Source organism: Natator depressus, chromosome 4 (assembly GCF_965152275.1).
Source record: "Natator depressus isolate rNatDep1 chromosome 4, rNatDep2.hap1, whole genome shotgun sequence".
NCBI classification, from domain to species: domain Eukaryota; kingdom Metazoa; phylum Chordata; order Testudines; family Cheloniidae; genus Natator; species Natator depressus.
The window spans coordinates 20,916,490-20,938,016 of record NC_134237.1 but is presented as its reverse complement, the minus strand read 5'-3'; the positions used below and the strand labels follow the sequence as shown (position 1 = coordinate 20,938,016).

Below are 21,527 nucleotides of genomic sequence, written 5' to 3'. Positions count from 1 at the left end.
TGCAACCCCATGCTCTGGGTTGTCCCTCGGCCTCTGACTGCCAGATGCTAGGACTAGATGACAGGGGATGGACCACTTGATGATTGCCCTGTTCTGTTCGTTCCCTGGTATTGAATACGTCTATCCTGATACATGGATTTTAAAACCAGGATAGAAGTAGTAAAATAGAACACACGAGTCAGGCTAGAGAGAGATTCCTTAAATGAAGGTTGTGTGTGTATGTGGAAAAGATCTCGTGGTGTTTTTCATAAGAGTATGGAGTGTATGCTGTGTACTTGGTGAGAATTTCACTCCTTGCACTTTTGTGTAGTGTGATGTGTGCCTTTTACCCTCAGCATCAGAGATGGCTGCATTTCAGAGATGTGTCTAATTACTAAAGCACTTTAGGATCTTTTTGATATCAATGGCAGTCACTGTATATACAGTAAAATATTAGAAAAAATGTACAAGTAATTAGAATATTTATCTGTTCAATTTATTGCAAAGATTCAGTTATTTTGATGCTTTTTCTATGTAATTTTTGAACACTGAAGGGTGTTTACATTAGAAAAAGCTATTGGGCCAGATTCAAACCTGATGCATCTCTGTTGAAGTTACTAGAGTTGTGCTTGTGTATACTAGGTTTCAATTTGGCCCCTTTTTCTTAAGAGACTGATTTCTGGCATTAAAGCTTATGCTCTTTGGGGCAGGGACCATGTTTTTGTTGTGTTTGTACAGCGCCTAGCACGGTGGGGCCCTGGTCCATGACAGGGACTCCTTGGCACTACCACAATACAAATAATAAATGATGATGATGATGGTTATTTATTATTATTAAGGTTTAAAGAGATCACTTCGGGCTGGTGCATTCGAAATGCCTTTAGAAACATTGGTACACATTGCTGAGGATAGCAGTGATTCCTTGCAAATCCCTTTGCAGCTAGTCGGTGTCAAAGGGAGACAGTTTTGGTTGTAATCTCAGGGCATAGCGACACTTGCAGAGGTAGAGCGCTGTGAGTTAAACCCACCTTCGTACAGCACAGTAGGGAAAGTGCTGCAGTCTGTCCACGCTGACAGCTGTAAACACACTGGTGTGGCCACATTTGCGGCACCTGCAGTGGCATTGGGAGCGGTGCATTGTGGGCAGCTATCCCACAGACCACCTCTTCCCATTCTGGCGCTGTGGCTTGTGGGAAGGGGGTGGGGAGTGCGGGGCATTCTGGGTCCTGTCCCAGTGCCCCGTGATACATCGGTTTGCATCCCAGCATTCCCTTTGCTTCCGTTCACATTTGGCACCATCTTTCAACAGTTTTTGTACTGCGCTCTCTGTCTTCCCTTTCGCTCTGCGGGAATGGAGCCTGAACTGCTGAGGAATATGCTGACGAGTCTCACCAGCACGTCACGTTTGGCAGTCGAGTTATTCCTTAAGATTCAAAGTGACAATGAGGACTCCAATGATGATATCAACTCGAGTAACGCATATGACATGAGTTTGCTTGTTTAAAGGGTCGCTGGCGCTCTTTGTATGGGAAGCTGGACCTGGCCGATAACAGCATTCTTGTGGTTATATCTGCGTGCTGTACCCTCCATAACATTTGTGAAGGGAAGGGTGAAAGATTCACTCAGGGATATAACTGGGAGGTTCAACACCTGGAGGCTGAATTTGAACAGCCAGAGAGTAGGGCTATTAGAGGGGCCCAGTGCAGGGCTGCAAGGATTAGGGATGCCTTGAGGGAGAAATTTGAGGCTGAAAGCCAACAGAAATGTCTGGTGTGGTGCCTTGCACAGGAGTGAAGTACGGTAGGAATCTGTGTTTTCTACGTATGCTACACTGACTTGCAGTGCCTGTTGCTTTCCTGGGCTAAGGTTTCTTTTACGTTATGCAATAATAAAGATGTTTTCAAAGCCAAAAAAATCAATTTATTGAAAAGAAAAACAACACAACTGCTTGGGAAACACAAAGGGCAAGGGGGTGAGGTGGGGTGGGGAACGGTACAATCACAGATTTGTGTATGTCCTGTCTGGAGTGCTGTGCAATGCGTGCTGCACTTCAGGATGGCTACACTGCATGGTGATGGGGGTTGAGGGCAGTGGGTAAGGGTCATAGTTTTCAGGGCTGGGTGGTGAAGCTACAGGTGTTGGAGGCAGTGGGTGGCGGTAAGAACCCAGATGTTAGGGAAAGTGGTTTGGAGGTGACATGGTGGCACAATGGAAAGAGTTTGGGGACAAGGTCTGCGGGGGGGGTGCGGGGGTGGGCGCAGTAGTGCTCCGCCTGCATGCCTACGAGCGCCTGGATCGAGTCCGCTTGGCACTCCATGATGCTTATCAGCCGCTCTGTGCTTTGGTGCCGGTGATCCGCATTCTGCTGGAGGACTCTCCTTTCACTCTCCTGCCACTTCTGCACTTTTTTGTTTTCATTAGTTGAATTCTGCATGACTTCATGCAGCATGTCCTCTTTGCTTCTACGTGGCCTCTTCCTGATTCTTTGCAGCCTCTTGGCCGTTGATAACACGGACGGCTGAGATCTCAAGGTTGCATCTGTAAAGGCAAAATGCAACACTTAACAGAGGCAGCATTGTTCACGCCAGACAGAGCAATGATTCCCCCGTACTCAAGAGCAAGCACAGTCTACACAATAGCATAATTTGCCTGTCCCAAAGCGAGCGCACATAACACACGGGAGCCCCAAAATGGTGAGTAAGCACAGGGTCAAGTGTGACTGATGGTTTTACAGCTGTACTGTCCTCTGGGTTTCTGTGCCTTGGGGAGAGCCAACAGCGGCAGGGGGCCCCTATACTGAACGCTGTCCCCATATTTTCCACAGCAGTTCATCCTGGAAGCTATCTCGCTGCTGAGGGTGACCTGGGAAGCAAGGGAGGGTCTTCTACTGCAATGCGGCTTCTGCCGTGGCCCATATGCAGCATGCCTGTGTGCAGCAATGATCCCCCCGCCCCTCATGGCACAGTGGCACAGACAAATTAGCCTGACTGGGAAAAGGAACACAGTGGCTCTCCCGAGAAACCTGCGCAAGCGCATTGCCCAAGTTCTCGCTGAGACCTTTGAAGAGATCACTGAGGCCGATTACCGTGATGTGAGAGAGCACGTCAATGCCCTATTCCGCACCTAGGCATGCATGCAGCCCTAACTCTCCTCACCCCAAGAGCCCGCACCGACTAACTTCCTTCCCAAAATAAAAGCCGCTTACCGGGAACCTCCTCTGGTGTTTGTCCTTCCCCCAAGCACTGGCCACCGCGACTGGCTACCTTCCTCCTGGCTTGAGAACAGCTCCTGGCTGCATGCATTTAGGGATTCCAGGGTGTCTTCCTCCACAGGAGCACCCTCGCTCCCGCTTTGCTGCTCCTCCTCCTCCTCTTGCCTTGTTGAACTGGGCTTTGAAGTGTCCATGGTGGTCCTCGGAGTGGAGGTGGGGTCGGCCCCAAGTATCGCGTCCAGCTCTTTGTAGAAACGGCAGGTTGCAGGGGCAGCACCGGAGTGGCTTTTTGCCTCGCGGGCTTTGCTCTAGGCATTCTGCAGCTCCTTCACTTTAACCCTGCACTGCAGTCATGGCCCCTTTCCATCATCTCCCTTGATATCTGCGCGAAGGTATCGTAATTCCTACAGCTGGAGCGCAGCTGGGACTGGACAGCTTCCTCCCCCAAACACTGAGGAAGTCCAGCGCCTCGCCATTGCTCCATACTGGGGATCGCCTGGCACGTGGAGGCATGGTCACCTGGAAAGATTCGCTGAGAGCACTCCATTCCTGGCTGAGCAAACAGGAAGGGGATTTTCAAAATTCCCAGAGAAGTTAAATGGTGGGTCTGACGGTTGGTCACCTGAGGGCAGGGCAGTAGAGTTTAAAGTGATGACCAGAGTGGCTAGCACAGGCATTGTGGGACACTTCTGGAGGCCGATCAGAGCACGCTAACAGACCAGGGCGTCCACAGTGAGGCCGCGGCGCTCCAGCGGTGGCGCAGCAAACGTTATTCCACTCGCTGAGGTGCAGTACCAGCAGCGCTGTAGCCGCGGAGACAGAGCACTCTACGTGCCTTGCCAGTGTGGATGGGGAGTGAGCTAGTGTGCCCGGGGCTCCTTTACTGCACTGTAACTTGCAAGTGTAGCCAAGCCCTCAGTCTTATACCATTAGTCCAATTCACTAGGACACACAGCTCCACCATGGACCTGTGCGCATGGCTGGAATAGGTCATTGTATTTTCAATGTTTCTTAAAAAGAACCGGAGGATTTGTGGCACCTTAGAGACTAACCAATTTATTTGAGCATAGGCTTTCGTGAGCTTTCGGATGCACATCGATGAAGTGAGCTGTAGCTCACGAAAGCTTATGCTCAAATAAATTGATTAGTCTCTAAGGTGCCATAAGTCCTCCTTTTCTTTTTGCGAATACAGACTAACACGGCTCCTACTCTGAAACCAGTGTTTCTTAGTCACTCATTTAAAACTCGATGACATTTTTGAAACACAAACAAACTTCTAGTTAAGTTATGGTGAATTAGGCAAGAGGCTTTGCTCACTGTTTCATGAAATTGTATCTGTGCTGTAAATACAAAGGATATAAGTTTGGCATCTTGCTTAGGTATGTCGCATTTCCAGTAGCCTCTAAAGTTGGGATCTGTGCTAGCAATTTATGCCAGTACAGTAGTGTCGATTCAGGGGTGATTTTTTTTAAAATGACATTTCTATACTGGCAAAAGCTTTAGTGTAGGTGAAATTATACCAGTTTAAAAGTACTTCTGCCGCTGTAGCTGATTTCTTTTGGGAAACCATTATAAGCTATACCAGCAAAAGCACCCTTTTGCAAGTATAAGCTGCATGTAGACTAGGAGGGCTTGCTGGTATAGCATCCTTTCTACTGTAGACTAAGAGGGCCTAACCTGGTTGGCCTCTATGCACTACGTTAACATTATTATTAATTATTTGCCTTGTGGTAGCACTGAGAGACACTAACTGAAATTAGGGCTCTTTGTATTAGGTGCTGTATATAGTTAAATAATAACTGAAGTGCTGCTGATTCCCGTGTTTTTTCCTGTTCTGGGGACAAATAGATTTCAGGCACCAGGGCTTTCAGCCTGGCACTTTTGACTTGCACAAAATTCACTGGAAAGAAAAAGATCTCTTCCACTTAATGGCTCAACAGCTGTAACTTGCATTTTCAGGACAAGTGGATTCTGATCTCCCTTGGATCATGTCTGTGACTTTATGGCTGTTTAAATCCCCAAAGCTATGCATTTTTTTCTTTTTCCATTGTGACTCGGGACCCATCCAATCCATTCGTCATTAGAAACCAGTTGTTTTCCCAGCGTGCTTGGGTTTGACATTCATTGATCGTGTGTATGTGGCAGGGCTTTGTCTATTAAGAGCAGGACACAGTTGCATCAAAGGATGTTCTGTTCCTGCCCTCCCCGCAAGAAACGAGAGCTACGTGCCTGACGTGATGTCATAGGTCTGGAGTCAGGACTGCAATCTGCAGAAGACATGCCTGCAGCAGGGTGAAAACAAATATCGACAGGAAATGCAAGCAGGCATGGCATGCACAGGGATCACGTAGGATGCTTCCCCCTAGAGGGACCTGTTGTGCCTTTTCACGTCGTCACGTCAATTTAAAAAACAAAAATCTTGCTGCTGCTGATACCCGTGGTGTTGTTTTTTTAATCTTCCTGGTGATCTTCGTCTGGTGGACTAGCAATTACTTCCTCGTGCCAATGCAGTTCCTTGCTGGAACCTTTTGTCTCCTTAAGAGGCTGCGTGTGTTTTTCTCAGGAGCAGCCATTGGTTGCCGTGTCCTCTGATTGTCAGCCTCAGCAGTGGAATCGTTGTGGGGGAAAGTTTCCAGTTACCAGGCTGGCAAGCCCACAGAAGAGGAGGAGGTAGGCAGACAGAACTGTTGCAGCTGCGATGCCTGATTGGCTGGACGCTTCAGCTGCTTCTCTGGAACAAAAGGTCAAGGAGTACTGCAGCAGCATACTGTAGCAGCAGATCAGACCGCATTACTTTTACTTGCAGAAGTTTGGAGAGGGTACTTGGGCGCTAGCTTCCCAGAGTGGAAGTAGCTTGCTGTATTCTCTTCCAGTGAGTTTTCTCTGTGTCGCGTATTGCAGTATTAATCCTGCGCCTCTCTCTTGTGGCTAGGAAATAGGAATGCACTAGTGTGAGAAGATCTTCGCTGCAGAGAAAAACCTGTTGGGGAAGAAACAGTTGTATGTTACCAATATAAACTTTCATTTCAGGAATGGCTTGTGAAATCATGCCTCTGCAAAGGTATATTGCTGCTGTTTTGTTTTTTTACTAGCTATTATTTAGATTCATGTAGACATTAATCATTACCAGGCTTGGAGTGATGCCATGGCAGTCGTACTTGTACTTTGTAATAGCACTGTATATTATGTATGGATGACTTCTTTCTAACGGTTTACAGGATATGATTTTTTTCTATTGCTGCGTGAGACTTGTGTAGTTGTTTAAAAGTTCATCTTATTCCTGATTAGCCTCAATGTAAAATACTAGACTTGCCTCCTTAATCTCCTCCACCTCAAACGTAGTTGCCTATTCTTTATAGCAAATAGCTGAATTTCTAGAGTTCCTGAGGCAGGTTTACAGGATGTGTCTGACCATCTCTTTACCAATTTTTTGGAGCATATGAGCCACATCTTTGCTTTGTTTTCTGTGTGAAGGATTCAGTCATAAGTGTTGGAACTAAGGGTGTGGGAAGTGCTGCAGCACCCCCTGGCTTGCAGTGGTTTCCCTTATATCCAGGGTTTACAGTTTGGTTCAATGGGTCTTAGCACCCCCACTATAAAAATTGTTCCAGCACCCCTGATTTCAGTGCTTAGTACAAAAATGACCCCATTCCTTTCCAGGGAGCCTACCATGATGACACAGACAGGTATTTTGAAAGGGCGCGAAGAGATTTAGATGCCCAAATAACTTTCAATGGGATTTGAGTGCTTAAAAGCCCTTTTTGCTGTTGTAAATTTCTCTCTGATTGATTGACAGGGGATTCCCAACCCTTTCCTGTAATGTATAGCTGTTGTGCAGTAATGAAGAATTAACAGCTGGACTGACAGAACACAACTAGAGATGCCCTGATCCTCTGAATACTTTCATCCAGATACATGTCAGGTGTAATCCTCCTTTGTAGTTGCCTTAGAAACAGGAAAAGCTGGGGTTTTCACTGGACTGTTCTCTTTTCATAGCACCTGGACACACAGCTCCTTAGAAGCGACTGCTGATGTGTGCCTGTGCTAAAACACTGTAGGGTAAACTGCAACTGGGCTCTTAAAATGGAAATATGTAACCAATTAAGGGGGAAATGTAATCAGTCCCTTTATTATGTCATTAATATTTTTGCTGGCTGGTGTTTTAATTTTCTAAATGGTGTGTTTCCTTCCCTCTTCAATAAAATATGGTGAATATTCACCTTCATGCAAACTAAAGACCAGTGAATGCAGTAAGTGATTGATCCGTGCTTTTTCAGCATTGTTCTAAGGAGTTAGCGTTGTTAACAGCTTCTCTGAAGTTGCTGTATTTTCCTTGCAGTGATAAATAGGAATTGAATTTGATGTCCAAACCATATTGCCCTGCTCCTGGACTCAATGTACTGTGGAACATGGAGAATCAGCTCTGTGCAGGCAGATGTGGAGGAGCTCTGTTTTGCAGTGATGCAGTCAAGAGGCCTTCATGTTTGCAGAGAAACAGAAGTACTCTCTGTGCCTTACAGGATCAAGTATTCACTGTGATGATTTCAATTCCAAGATACTGTCTCTCTGCTGTCAGAACCAGTGGCTGTTACTGTGTTCTCTGTAGCAGCCTCTTGACTGTAAATGTGTGCTCTTCTGGGGAAAGTAGCTCTTATTCACAGGGCTGTCTTGACTATGCTCCTTGTTTCTGTTAGTTGAAATGATTAACTTGAGAGCAATTAGAAATGCAATGTGTTAGAACAATAATGCAGTTGATTAAGAAAGGAAGCTTTTTAAAATTCTTAATCGGTGATGAAACTGTGCACATGGTGTAGAATCATTTGGGTTTCCTATTTTAAAGTAACAGTTTAGAATAGACACATGAATATTGTATCTCCTTGGTTTCTACACCCCCTAAATTCCCTTAACCTCTAGACAGATGCACATAAAGTCCTGCGGGCACCCTACAACATCATTCTCTCCACCACACAATTCTTTCATCCTAAAACTTCCTAGTGTAAAATCTCCTTTCTTTCTACACTGTGTCTTCACTGCAAAAAAGGTGGTGGGGGGGTTTACAGTGGAATCACTGTGCCTTTCCGATCCTGTGCCTTACCTATTGTAGCGGAGACAAGGGACCGGGTGTTGACCTTGCTTAGTTTACTTCATGATAAAAGTGCAGTGCCTTGGCACCATTAATACTTTACAGATGGAGAGCTGATGTGTGTTACGGTATCCTGTGGTAAAACATATTTTTTTTTGGCAGTGAAGACAGAGCCTTAGATTCCTGGGTGCACTGCTCCCATTGGCTAGGCAGACTAGTGACAACTTCCAAGTGCTACTCCACAAACCGGCAAATGGAAGCACTTGTGCAATGAGCTTCAGTCCCCTTCTCCCTTTTCAGAAAACAAATCTCTTCCCAGCAACCACCAAATTTTGGCCTGAATCCTGCAATGATATCTGTGTGGATGAACCTCTGCATCATGGACCAGGGCTCATAAGCACAATAGATTGTAAGGTCTTGGGGACCCAGACCATCTTTCTGTGATGTGTTTATGCCGTGTCCACAACTGTTGGTCTCTGATCTATATCTGAATCTAGCCCGAAAAATCAAAATATTTCATTTTGTAAATGATAAAACGAACCATTTCAGTACTTCTGAATTTTTGTTTTGTTTTGTTTTCATTTCAGCCAAAGCATTTTGGCAAAATAGACACACGTTGGCAAAATGTTTTGGTTGACCCAAATCTGCTTTTTTCGGCAAAGAAAGTTTCAGCTGAAAAATTTGCCCAGCTCTAATCAAGATATTCATGTCGGGGAAGGTCTGTCTAGATATCACAGAATATTATATAATTATGTATGCACGTAACCATGTGTACTGTACATACACATTTCATACTATATATAGATGTTTATCGAAGGAATGGTATGTGAATAGACATGCTGTCTTTGTAAGAGAGAAACACAGTATACGTGTCCAGGGCACACTTTCTTGTGGCGCATGAGGTGGAATGTCGAGTGTATGTGGTACTTCTTTGTTCCCAAAACACTAATTGCACTCCTGTTTTTCAAAGTCAGCATCAGGATATGACATTTTTCATTTCATTTAGTTAATACAGGGGTTCTCCAATTTTGGGGTGCTGACCCACAGTTTGAGAACCGTTGAATTAATACATTAAGTATTCTTCTGAATTACAGTAACATAATTTTATTATTAGCAGTACTATTGACTCAAAATTTCTTATTTATTTTAGCTGAGTGTGTGTATCATATTACAGACTTCATGAAGTTGAAACATGTGGCTGCTTTCACAAAATGTACCTTCCACATCTCAGGTTCAAGGAGCTGGCTGATAAGAGAGGCATGTATGTGATTTAGATTCTCAGTGGCCTCTAATTTTTTTACAATCTGCCAGAAATTAACAAATTGGAGGAAGGAGTAAGAAAACCATGTCAGATATTTTTAAACCCTTTTATGGGCTGATGAGTGTAGCTAAGGATTTCCAACTGGGCTGCTGGTGATGCCGAACTCCCTTTGTTCCCAATCTGATTGTTTCATTTACCGTCTCTGTTTTTATGAGTACAACTGTATTTTAGCTGGAGTAAAATGTTCCTATTCTAGTGCGTTTTCTTCTTGGTGGAATTGTGGACAGGTTGTTTGTTTTAGCTTTTCTTTTTCAGAGCAATGAGCAGCTGATCAGAAAGTCAGTGTAAGATAAGCCTGATGAAATCATATTGATCCTTTGGATTTCTGTATCACCTTCCCTCCAACCAACTCAAAGTGCTTTATAAACATTAGTGAAATACGCTTCACCGTTGAACTCTGGGGGTAGAGATTGGAATTATTAAACCCATTTTACAGGTAGGGGAAACTGAGGTACAGATCATAAATGACATATGCAAGGTCAGACATGAAGACAATGACAGAGCAAGGAATACAGTCTATATCTCTTGACTTCAAGTCCCAGGCCTGATCTGCTAGATCTGTGACTCAGTGCCGATTGAAACCATTGAATGGGAGTCTTTCCATTGACTTCAGTGAGAGCTGGCTTCCAGCTCCTAAAGTGCAAGCCGATCTGCAAATCTTCTCATTTATTAAGCTTTGCCTCCAGTTTTTTTTCCTGTGATAAATATTCTGGATGTGATCAACATTATAAGTGAAATATAGTATTGTTAACTTGAACTATCTGTAACCAAGTTCAATTACTTTCTTTTGCCAGCAACGGCAGATTAGAGAAGAAAATCTAGATTTTTATTCTGAAAGATTGGGCCTCTCCATATGTTCACTTGACACCCATCAACTTTTTAGAAGCAGTCCAGAAACAAAAAGGCCTGCAGTTACTTAGTCAGTTTGGTTCCTTTATTGTGCAGTGTGTGTGAAAGTGATTGTACAACTTGCCACTGTTAAATTCTAGGAGAGGGTGCAACTTTGGCTGGAGTACACTTGGGGTCATTCCTTCCACCTCCTTCTAACCTATTTTCTGGTTTTATCCAACTGGAGAGCATTGCCAAACCACAAATAAGGAGACAAAACTCTGCCCTGTCTTCTTTCTTTTTTTTTTTTTTTTAAGATTAAAATTAGTTAAGGTTTATGATTAAAGAAGGAAGGAAGGAACAGGGTTGAATACTATTTACAGCAGCTTACAAAGATAAACATATCAGTAATATAACAAGATACAAGCAGAAAATAATTGTACAAAATTACACAATCATAGGTTTCCACAACATGCAAATAAACAAAATTAAATATAAATATGGACTGTAGTTTGCAGGGGGAAGGGCGTGATTCCACTCTGCTTATCGTGCTGTTATAATTAGCGCTACAGTTTTGTCACAGAAATTTTTAATAAATTTCATAGCAGAGGTGTGTGGGAAAAGATAAGTCAGGGAAAGGTGGGAGTGAGGAGCCCATAGAGGGGGTTTTGGAGAGCAAGCCCACCCACACTCACCCTTCTGCGATGGCTCCTGTCTCATGGGGCTGGGCCTGACTGGGTATTGCAACATGGCCCACGTGCTCGTAGCACCAGTCCGTAGATGAAGACAGAGGGACAGATGGACCAAAAGTGAGTGGCATTGCAATCCCATGTGCTAGGTCACAACGCTGATCAAATTTGGCTCACTTCCCCTCTGTCTCCATCTACAGAAGGGTAGATGCTCCAACTGAATGGGCCAGGTCACAATGCCTGGAACGGGGAGCCAGGCCCAGCTCTGTGGGACAGGAGGTACTGCTGATGGGTCATGGACTTCATTCAAATTCACAGTTACCTTGAAAACTGTGACCTCTGCACCAAAATCGTAGCCGTATTAAAATAATTTCTCTTTCCACGTTGCTGTTTTGTAATGTGAGAACACTAGCAAAATATACAGCAAAACTCTGACCAGGCTGAAGGAAGTGTCACTGCTCTTATTGAGTCTGCAGTCCTTCATCTCCTTGTCCTCAGGAATCAGTATATATTATTGAGGCAGTGCACATGTAGATACTTGGTTGTGGTTTAAATGATACGTGCCTATACTGTATAGTGGATTTCTCTAGGGTTAAAAGAGAATGACTTCCTATTATAGACTTGGTACTGATGCCTGAGTCTTGTTGTTGAGACATAGGTTAGCTAATAATAAGACCTTCTCAGTGGTACGACATACTGATCCTGCACATTTCTCTCAGCTTGTTTTTATAAAATTGGCCATTTTTAAAATGCCAGATGAATCAGTGCTTTGATCAGCACAGACGCTCAACCTCATACTAAGAGGTCATTCTGCCTTCCTTGCAGCCTGCAGTCATACCACCACAAGCCATCATCTTACAAGCTAAGGCAAGGTCTACTTGGGTCAACACTTGGATGAGAGAAAGAGAAAGTCTCCGGTTTTGCGGAAAATGGAGTAGGAGACTCCTCTGACCCTTCTAAGTCAATGCCAAGCTGGTCCCCGAAATATTGTTAAGGGCCTTTTAGATTATATATGTGGCATAGGTTCAGGAGAAAGGTAACTGTTATTTAATAGATATCTAACGCTTTGTTGCATAGGCCCTAGTCAGCAAAAGTACTTATTTGCCTAACTTGATTTCAGTGGGATTGCTGACATGCTTAAAGTTATACACGTCCTTAAGTACTTTACTGCACTGAGGCCATCAGGAAGAGAAGTGCTACAGACATAAAATCTTTCTGAAATTTGCTGGATATGAAAGTTGATCCTTAGGTCATCCACAGAACAAATGAAGAGCACTGGTCTCTGTTTAAAAAAAGACAGGTCATGCCAACAGTTACTACACAGCGGTTTCTGAAATGCCACAGCACCCCCTCTGTAGTTAAAGTAGGAAACCACAATGGTATCTCTTAATAACTGAAGTAAATGTTGATTTTTAATGGTGACCACTCAGTGTGCTGAAACAGCTGTTACAACTTTAAGTTAAACTTGTGTTTCCTCTTATTTGCATAAAGGAAGCTGGATTTTATTTCTACCAGTTATTATGCCTCCTCCTTTCTTTTTTGTCCATCACCCACCTCGATATTATGGCTAATGTTCTGAAGCTTCTTCTCTTCAAAGAACCTGAAATATCCTGATAATATTTCTCATTAGCAATCCTTCCCTTTCTCCCAGGGTTGTGGAGGAAGGGAGTACAAGGGAACAGTTGTGATGTTAAGAAATCACATGCAATGAAGATTAATCAGGTATGTCAATCTTGCACCTTTCACTCAGACCACATCGGCGCTAAAAAATAATGGAATGCTGAAGAATCTGTGGGGAAAACTGTACATTCAGTGCAAAATACTACCATACCGTGATATATCGGTTTTCTGTGAGGACTGTTTTATGTTTCCAATAACTTCATTATGAAATATTCTATAGAGATTTATAAATATTGAATATCAAAATAAGCAAAACAAAAAAGTGCCACTAAAATCTTTTGCAAAAGAAAAGTGTTGCTGTCTCTTACACATGTGCATTAGCCTTACACACTCATTGTGAATGGAAGGAAGAAAACTAGACTGTGATATCTTTTTGATCTCAGAATAGCAGATCTCCCAGTTGAGCCCAAAATAACAAAACCTGTTTTAGCATAGATACCAGTAGTAAACTGATACCGTTGGCTTTTCCATGGCTTCTCCAGTTGTCTGTATTAAAAGTAGCAACAACAGTGTATTTCCATAAAAAGTGTTGTGACAAAAAATAAATAGCTTTTTGAAATGTGATGGAGAGGAAAGAAGAGCCTTTATTTTTATCTAACTTTTGGGGACAGAACAAACATGCAGTCTATGGCACGGCAGTAGGAAAACATGACCTTGGCTGAATAGTATACTCTGCTGATGTCTAGCTCCTTTGTCTCCACTGCAAAACATTGACCTTTCAGTCAAAGTACATTTTGAACTATTCTAATTTAAAACAAATGAAGGATTAAAATCAAGGTCATTCCCAGTCTCTGTACCTTTGCAGAGCTGCCTTTCTGACAAGGGTGTGATTGTGGAGAGCTGTAGCCAAGGACAGGATTGGCCATTTTGGTTCTGGGATATCCTGGGGTGAAAAGTTTGTCAGTCCTCAGTACTGGTTACCCTAATCAAAAACTATCAGTCCAAATGGACAAGAATTTAGCTCAAGCTCTGGGAAAGGCTCGCCTGTTCTCTTATTTTATCTAACAAGAAATATGAGGAATATTTTTTTAAAAAAAATATTCTTCACTGAGAGCATGAACACAGGTCAGCTGCAGGTACAGCCTACCTTTCATGACCATGGGAAAGGGAAATAGCTTCCAGGATAGGTACTCACAGATGCATTGGCTGTGAATGTTTGGCCTTCAACCAGAGGCACAGAGGAACCTTGAGAACTTGCCATATGATGGTGGGAACATCGTTGGGGAGCCAGTGGAGTCCATCCTTACAAGGGCTCAGGAAAGCAATGGCGCAGCTTTGTATTTTATAAGCATTCAGAAGTTTAAATTCAGATTTCCACATTCGTAATAATAGTTGTCCAGTGTGTGTGTGTTGGTCAGTTTTTGTAGAGAAAACAATAACCCTCTTTTGACTTGAACTGAGTCAGAGTTCATGAATACATCCCTTGCAGTGTGTTACCTGCATGGCACAATTCCTGCCAGGCTATTGACTGCTGGCTAAATATAGTGCAAGGGTGTTTTTATTGTTTGTTTTGGATTATGACAGTGTACCAATAAATAGTTCAAACTTCATGGATGTCGTAGCATTAAATATTTTTTTGGTTTGTTCTTTATGGGTAATATGTTGTGTGTTTTCCATAAGAAAAATATTTGCTTCAAGATCAAGTAGCCTATTATGTGTTACACCAGCTAGGGAACATTACTGGCATTCTACCAGTCTTTCAAATCAGATTTTTTTTTCATCAGCTCAGTAGGAGACAGGAATGCAACATTTCTTTAGCAGCAAGGACAACTAAAGATAAATGCATTGAGATTATCATTATTATTATTTATTTTAGCAGCAAGGACATGATCAGGATTTAGATGTTGCTGAGGGATGAGCGAGAAACTGCCTCCTTTTGAAGGATTGTCTGAAAATGCCATGCACGTCTGTTCAAAATCCTAATTGTGGGAAATCTATCAATGTCTGGAGCAGAGTTAGCCCCTCTGCTTCCCAGTCAACTGCTTAGCCATGCCAGTGAATGGAAGCTGAACAGACAACTATTAACTTAAATCACTTCTCCTCTCCCCATATATATTCAGTGCCTTGTGGCTATAAATAGTGTGTAACATTTAACAGGGAGATGGTGGGAGTGGAAAATCATAATTTACAACCAAAAACCCAGTAGTTATTATTTTCTTCACGTGTTCTGTAGTTTACAGAAGGACTAGCAGGTTCTAATGGGTGGATATTCTGCTGAGGACTGTAGAAGTCTAGAAGGTACCAGAAATTAACGTTAGAATTGCTCACTCATTCTACCACTGTGCAAACAGTTGACTTGGTTTTACAGCGGTAAATGCTAAGTAATCCTTTCTTTCTGAAAAGGTCATTGTCTAATCCCTATTACACAGCGCAGTCCACTTAAATGTTTACGATTTCTTAAAGACTTCAAGCATTTTGTTCAGGGCCATGTTCTGAAAGGGAGCAGGTGAGGAGTTCTTTTTACTGTGTGTCATCAATGATAGATCCCTCAGAACAAGATGTTTCACTATGCCACTCAGTGATCTTTCTGTCAGGAAACATCTTAAGTGTCGCTGGCAGTAAAGGAGTCTTGTGCAATATACTTTTCAATCCATTACCATCCTGCTGATATGGTGTAACTATTGGAAGATAACCCTTTATGGTTTAAATCACATTGTTTGTATATCTTGCATCTGATTTTTCAACACATTAAAGTAGGTAGAAATTAGTTTAAAAGCTCTTGTGTGAGGCTCCCAATTCTGCTCGTACAACAATTTGTGTGTTTTTGTAAACAAGATGTTACCTTACAGCAGCAGGCTACGAAATGTTGTTTTAAATTAAAAATGGTAATAATTTATATGTGGGAATTTTATTTGGATTTCCAGGGGGCTTGATGATCTAACATCCAGTTTTGGGAATGCCTAGGTTACATGGAACTCGTGGTTCAAATCGGGGCATGGTTTACAGGTCTTCAACCTTCCAGTGCACACTCAATCAAGTAACTAACATGCACTTGTCTGGGGGAGGATGTGCTTTTTGGAATAGATCTTAAAAACTGAGATAACTCGCTCTTTGCGGATATCAAAGCATCATAGCATACTTTGTAAGGTTAGGGTAAAACCCAGTGTTCCTGTCCAAAGTCTTCCCCTCTCCCTGTGATGGTGCTGTGACACGGTAAGTTGCCACCATTCATCCCAGAGGTGGCTGTCTGGTAGTGCTGGTGGATATAGACAGTTATAAAGCATTTAAAGTTATTATTTAGCCTGTGAAATTTCATAACTCTGTAAGCTAAATGAAATGGTTCTTTTTTCCCCCTCTGACTAATGCTGTCAGTGTAGTTTTTCTTCTGGTTTACTTTGCAAAAATATATAGTGATGAATATATATGTTTGTGTACGTAGAAAACTTGTTTCATGGAACACATAATGCAATGATTTTACTTGCAATCAAATGAAAATATAACTCAAACAGCAACTTCTTCCGCTAATGCTATCACTTCAACAAACCCATCAAAAAATCTAGAGTGGATATCTGTATAAGAAAGTAATTTTGACCTTTTAATGTCATTGTAATGTTTTCTGTGACCTGGGAACTAACTGGGAGCCCTAAGATAGGGAAAGACAACGTGTATGGTTGTGACGAAGTTGATGTCTGTTCTGTTCTGAAAGGCATTTTATGTTGTCATACCAAATTACACTGATGTCTGGAAGTTCTGACAGCACTGTGGATTGTTCTGCACTTCGGCTTTATTTTTTTATGTTCTGCATAGACAATAGGGACAATATTGGCATTCAGGCTATAAATAAAGCTGTTATGTTATTGAAGTATAATGAGTAAATGATGAAAACTCTGCCTCTGGCCTTATGAATCATAAGAACCTTTTTATTGATTTAATAAAGAATGTGCAACAGATTACAAAGAGACAAATATACACACATAAGGACTACATATGTTGTTGTGATTAGTTTCTTTCGGTTATAGATGCTTGTCTTTGTAGAATGTGTTATGTACACATATGCTGTAGTTTGTCTTCTGCAAAGCAATAATAATAATAATTGGCACTTACATGACTCTCTTTAATTCTTCAGAGTACTGTACAAGCAGTAACTACTGCTCTCAGCTCTCCTGGGAGGTGGGTGTTGTTTCCACTTTAAACACAAACAGAGATGCTAACTAAGTGACTTGACACGGCACAGGGGAGCCTGATTACACAGCACCTCTGAAAAGTACATTGTGTGCTCCCCTTTACAGGAACAGCTAAACCAGCCCGTGCAGGAGGTGGGGGAACCATTGCACCTACCCCCGCGTCCCCCTCTCCCTGAGCCTTGCTCACCCATATAAAGCTGAGCATAATCTTGCCCAAGCAGTGTAGAACTAATCTTTGGAAATGAACAACAAACTTTCCATGGATGGTTGAATTGTTGGATCAGTTAGAGGAATGGGAATGCTGCAGAGTCGTTGTTCCAGACAAAGGAGTCATCCTGGGTTTTGCCAGATCTCGTAATTTCAGCAGTAGCCTCCATTCCCTTCTCGGTGGCATTTTGTGTTGCCTTAGAATTCTAGACCACTGTGGAACCTAAAAACACAGGTGTTTTCTCAGAGAACGGAGCTGTCATTTCATCATGAAGATTATTTGCCATCTAGTGACACAGATATCTGTCATCTTGTCTAGACATTTCCCTTACTTGCACTCCAACGGGGGATGAAAAGGATAATGCAGAAACATGCCTGTAGTACTCTCTATATGCTGGCTTGATTTCATTCTGTTTTTAAAAAATTATTTATGGATATGTTTGGTGTTCATTATGGTGGGGCTGTAATTGCATTGCCTAGAGTCAGTAAATGCAGCCCAAGGCAGATTTTGCCTATGAAGCTGTATATGGCTGGCTCAGGGTCAAGTTCAACTTGTGGATGCTCAGACAGCTTCCATTTGACTCCATTGGGAATTGCTGATATATGTCAGAGTACAGTACTTGGCCCTATTCCAACGAATCCACAGAAACTTTCTTTTCACTTTTATTCTGTTCTTAAAGATATATACCAAGATACTTTTGTAAATGTACGAAATTACACTGTTTAACATCTCAAACCAGTCATGGAGTTAAGGGTAGGTGTTTCGCTAGTCCTCGCTGCTGGCCTAGCTCTGCTCCCATTAAAGCCAGTGGGAATCTACACTGACTTCAACGGAATCAAACTCAATTGACTCAGTGTAGGCAGTTAGGCCAGCCCTGTGTAAATGTAAACATTAGCAGTAATTTTCATATAACAAAGTCAGTTTCCCTCTTGATTTATCTGATAAGACCAAAGTCCAAGATTCTATATCTCCCTCTCAAGAGCTGATGACATCTTAAGTGTCAGGGAGCCGGCTGCAGCAGGATCAGTCTCCTGGCAACTCACTGGGCACAGCTGGCAGCGGCTGCTGGGTTGACTGCACTTCCTCACTGGGCGAGGGGTGTAGCTAAGCTACTACTTGGCCCAGCAGCAGCCAGAGCTTGCTTGGCTGCTCAACACATTCCATGCTACAGCTGCTCTTGGTTCTGCTTCCTGTTCTTGTGCCCTCTTCAATTCCTACCCTTCTCCATCCTTGACTTCTCTGGCTCACCCTTTGACTGTGGCATTCAGCTTCTGATCCTTGGCTCTGACCTCCAGCTCTGCTTCCCGGCCACACTCCCGGGTGTGTCCCAAGGTCTTTATTCTTGACTCCGGCTCCATGCTAACCTCGAGGCCTGGCCACCCCTTGGCTCTGACCATTGGGCCTGACCACCATGTCCTGGTTGCGATCCTGATATCAAGCTTCTAAAACGACGGAAAGACTATAGAGAATTCTCTGTTTCCAGTGCACATGAGTTTCTCAAATCTTTTACTATGATTATTTATTATGTTTAAAATAATTTATACAGACCCCCAAATTTACACAGCTCTTTGTGGGCCTGATTCACAGCTCAATGGCAACGTTGGAAAGACTTCCACTGATTTCAGTGGGCTTTGGATCATGTCCTATACGTGTGTAGAGTAAGGCAAAGTGTCTTGCCCCAAAGACTTACAATCAAAGTCTCTGTCTACCCGATGCATCTGACCATAACATGCATTTTTGTATGGCTTGATTAGGGAAGTTTGTGTTCTATCGCTGGGTTTGTATGGTGGCTGGGACATGATTACATAACTGTGTTGGAGGAGGGTCTGTGAATAGGAGTTGATAATACCAGAAACAGTCTTTTCCTGCACTGTTCAATCTGCTTTAGAATCTGGAGATCCCATTCCTGAAGTGGGAACACTGAATTGCTGCCCAGTGTCTTGTCTAGGTATGACCGAGAGTGCAACACAGTTCCTTGGCATGAGTCTCTAATCTTTTTTTTATTTTTTTCCACGCTACAAATAGCAAACATGTAGACACCTGTTCCCTGACACAATTCGACTTCCAGCCCTTATCCTGCAAACACTTACATGCTTAACTTTACTATTTTGAGTAACCCTATTGACTTGAGGGGAACTATTCGCAGCAGGAAAATTAAGCACATGCGTAAATATAAGTAGGATCAGGGAACTAGAACAAATGGGCCTTTAAACAATACAAAGGCAAATACTGAACAATGCTTCGGAGAGGAGAATCCTTTAGCGCTAAATTGATTCTAATTGTCAACAGCCCTACAATCAGTGGAGTTGGGCCTGGGCTGAATTTGGCCAGTAATCTCAAATCAGAGACTCAATGGACTCAAGTCAAGGAGGAACTGGTTTTTTTTTATCTGTATTTATTTTAAAAATGGTTGAGTTTTACTCAGGCCTGACTCACGACTGTGCCACTCCAGTTTTATACCAGTGCAACTCAGTTTCATTTAAGTAGAATAAAACCAGCATATTGCAGTGGTGAACCAGGCCTAGAATTTTTCACTCTATGCACACCTAGTTACTAAATTGGCATCTTAAATGTTTTTAAATAATCTTTCTTGTTTAACAGAAGCTTTTTGGTTTACCTTTACTAGCAGATTATTCAATTCTGGAACTGCATGAAGCAGAAGGTCCGGTTATTCTGTTGGCAGAATTTCTGTATTGTTGCTATGGGAGTAGTCCTTGAAGTGCTGCAGAATTGCAGTGACTCCTGACGGTTCTACAGCAGATCGTTCCACATTCATGATCCCTGGCAAATTAGTTGGGATTTCATGACTTTGAGGACTATAATTTAAAGTTCCCTTCCATAAGTTATTGTAGAACAAAATACACGCATTGAATATAGCATCTGGGCCAGACACATGGTGTTTCGTTTTTATCTTGTTTTTGAAAGAGCAAATGTTTTGCTACAAATTAACCTGATAATAAAGAACAGAACTACATACTAACTTTAAAAATGTGTTTTATTTTTAGTTCCCAAGAAGATGAGCGGCCTATGTCACCCTTCTATTTGAGGTATTTACTACTCCTCCTTTTTGTTGGTTTCTCTGTGTGGGAAGGACTTGATATTTTAATATAATGTTGGGGATGATGCCCAACATTAGGATGGAAGAATCCAATGCACCGCTACAGACTAGGGACCGAATGGCTAGGCAGCAGTTCTGCGGAAAAGGACCTAGGGGTGACAGTGGACGAGAAGCTGGATATGAGTCAACAGTGTGCCCTTGTTGCCAAGAAGGCCAATGGCATTTTGGGATGTATAAGTAGGGGCATAGCGAGCAGATCGAGGGATGTGATCGTTCCCCTCTATTCGACACTGGTGAGGCCTCATCTGGAGTACTGTGTCCAGTTTTGGGCCCCACACTACAAGAAGGATGTGGATAAATTGGAGAGAGTCCAGCGAAGGGCAACAAAAATGATTAGGGGTCTAGAGCACATGACTTATGAAGAGAGGCTGAGGGAGCTGGGATTGTTTAGTCTGCAGAAGAGAAGAATGAGGGGGGATTTGATAGCTGCTTTCAACTACCTGAAAGGGGGTTCCAAAGAGGATGGCTCTAGACTGTTCTCAATGGTAGCAGATGACAGAACGAGGAGTAATGGTCTCAAGTTGCAATGGGGGAGGTTTAGATTGGATATTAGGAAAAACTTTTTCACTAAGAGGGTGGTGAAACACTGGAATGCGTTACCTAGGGAGGTGGTAGAATCTCCTTCCTTAGAGGTTTTTAAGGTCAGGCTTGACAAAGCCCTGGCTGGGATGATTTAACTGGGAATTGGTCCTGCTTTGAGCAGGGGGTTGGACTAGATGACCTTCTGGGGTCCCTTCCAACCCTGATATTCTATGATTCTATGCCAGATATGTGTGAACAGGCTCTAATTAAGTCTAAGATTATTGTTTAATGTCATGATCACCAGCCAGTGGGGCAGGTGAATCCTCTGAGATGTAAAAAGATTGAAAGCTTGTGGGCGTGGGGTTTGATTTAACATCAGACTGGTCAACTTTTCAGTTAGCGGATGAACTTGATTTTCATGTTGATTACATAATTTCATTACATCATTTCGTTCATTAAATAATACTCGTACTGTACCAGCTCAATGGTGGCTTTGCCACAAGCCTGAGTAAGAGACAGCACATAGTTGCACTGCCCCAGAAACCGGGTGGAAAGTCAGCAGCCATGCAGTGGCTGCTCTCCCGCTATTGCAGGAAGCCAGTGCAGGAAAATAAGAAAATGCCTTACTTCCAGACATGCCTGTTCAGGGGGGAATTACCATCTATCTGGATGAGAGAGAGAGGCTTCTGTAGGACTCCTAGATCTTGAAAGGTGTGTTTGGGGGTGGTTTATTGATTGTCATAGCAGTGGAGATACATTTGCAG

The 21,527-nt window shown here is 42.8% G+C and overlaps 1 protein-coding gene across 4 annotated transcripts in view; it reads left to right on the top strand.

The window, feature by feature from the left end:
• FAM13A (family with sequence similarity 13 member A) overlaps positions 1–21,527 on the top strand; it is a 186,777-nt gene that overhangs the window by 101,017 nt on the left and 64,233 nt on the right. The window contains exons 1-2 of one of the 4 annotated variants that reach the window (XM_074950588.1): positions 5,454–5,860; positions 20,129–20,170. In XM_074950588.1, the coding sequence (XP_074806689.1) occupies positions 20,151–20,170 (20 nt within the window). In that variant the 5' untranslated portion in view covers positions 5,454–5,860; positions 20,129–20,150. Of the gene's footprint in view, positions 1–5,453; positions 6,252–20,128; positions 20,171–21,527 lie in introns of those variants that run through there. The other 3 variants (XM_074950586.1, XM_074950585.1, XM_074950587.1) reach the window with 3 other exon arrangements.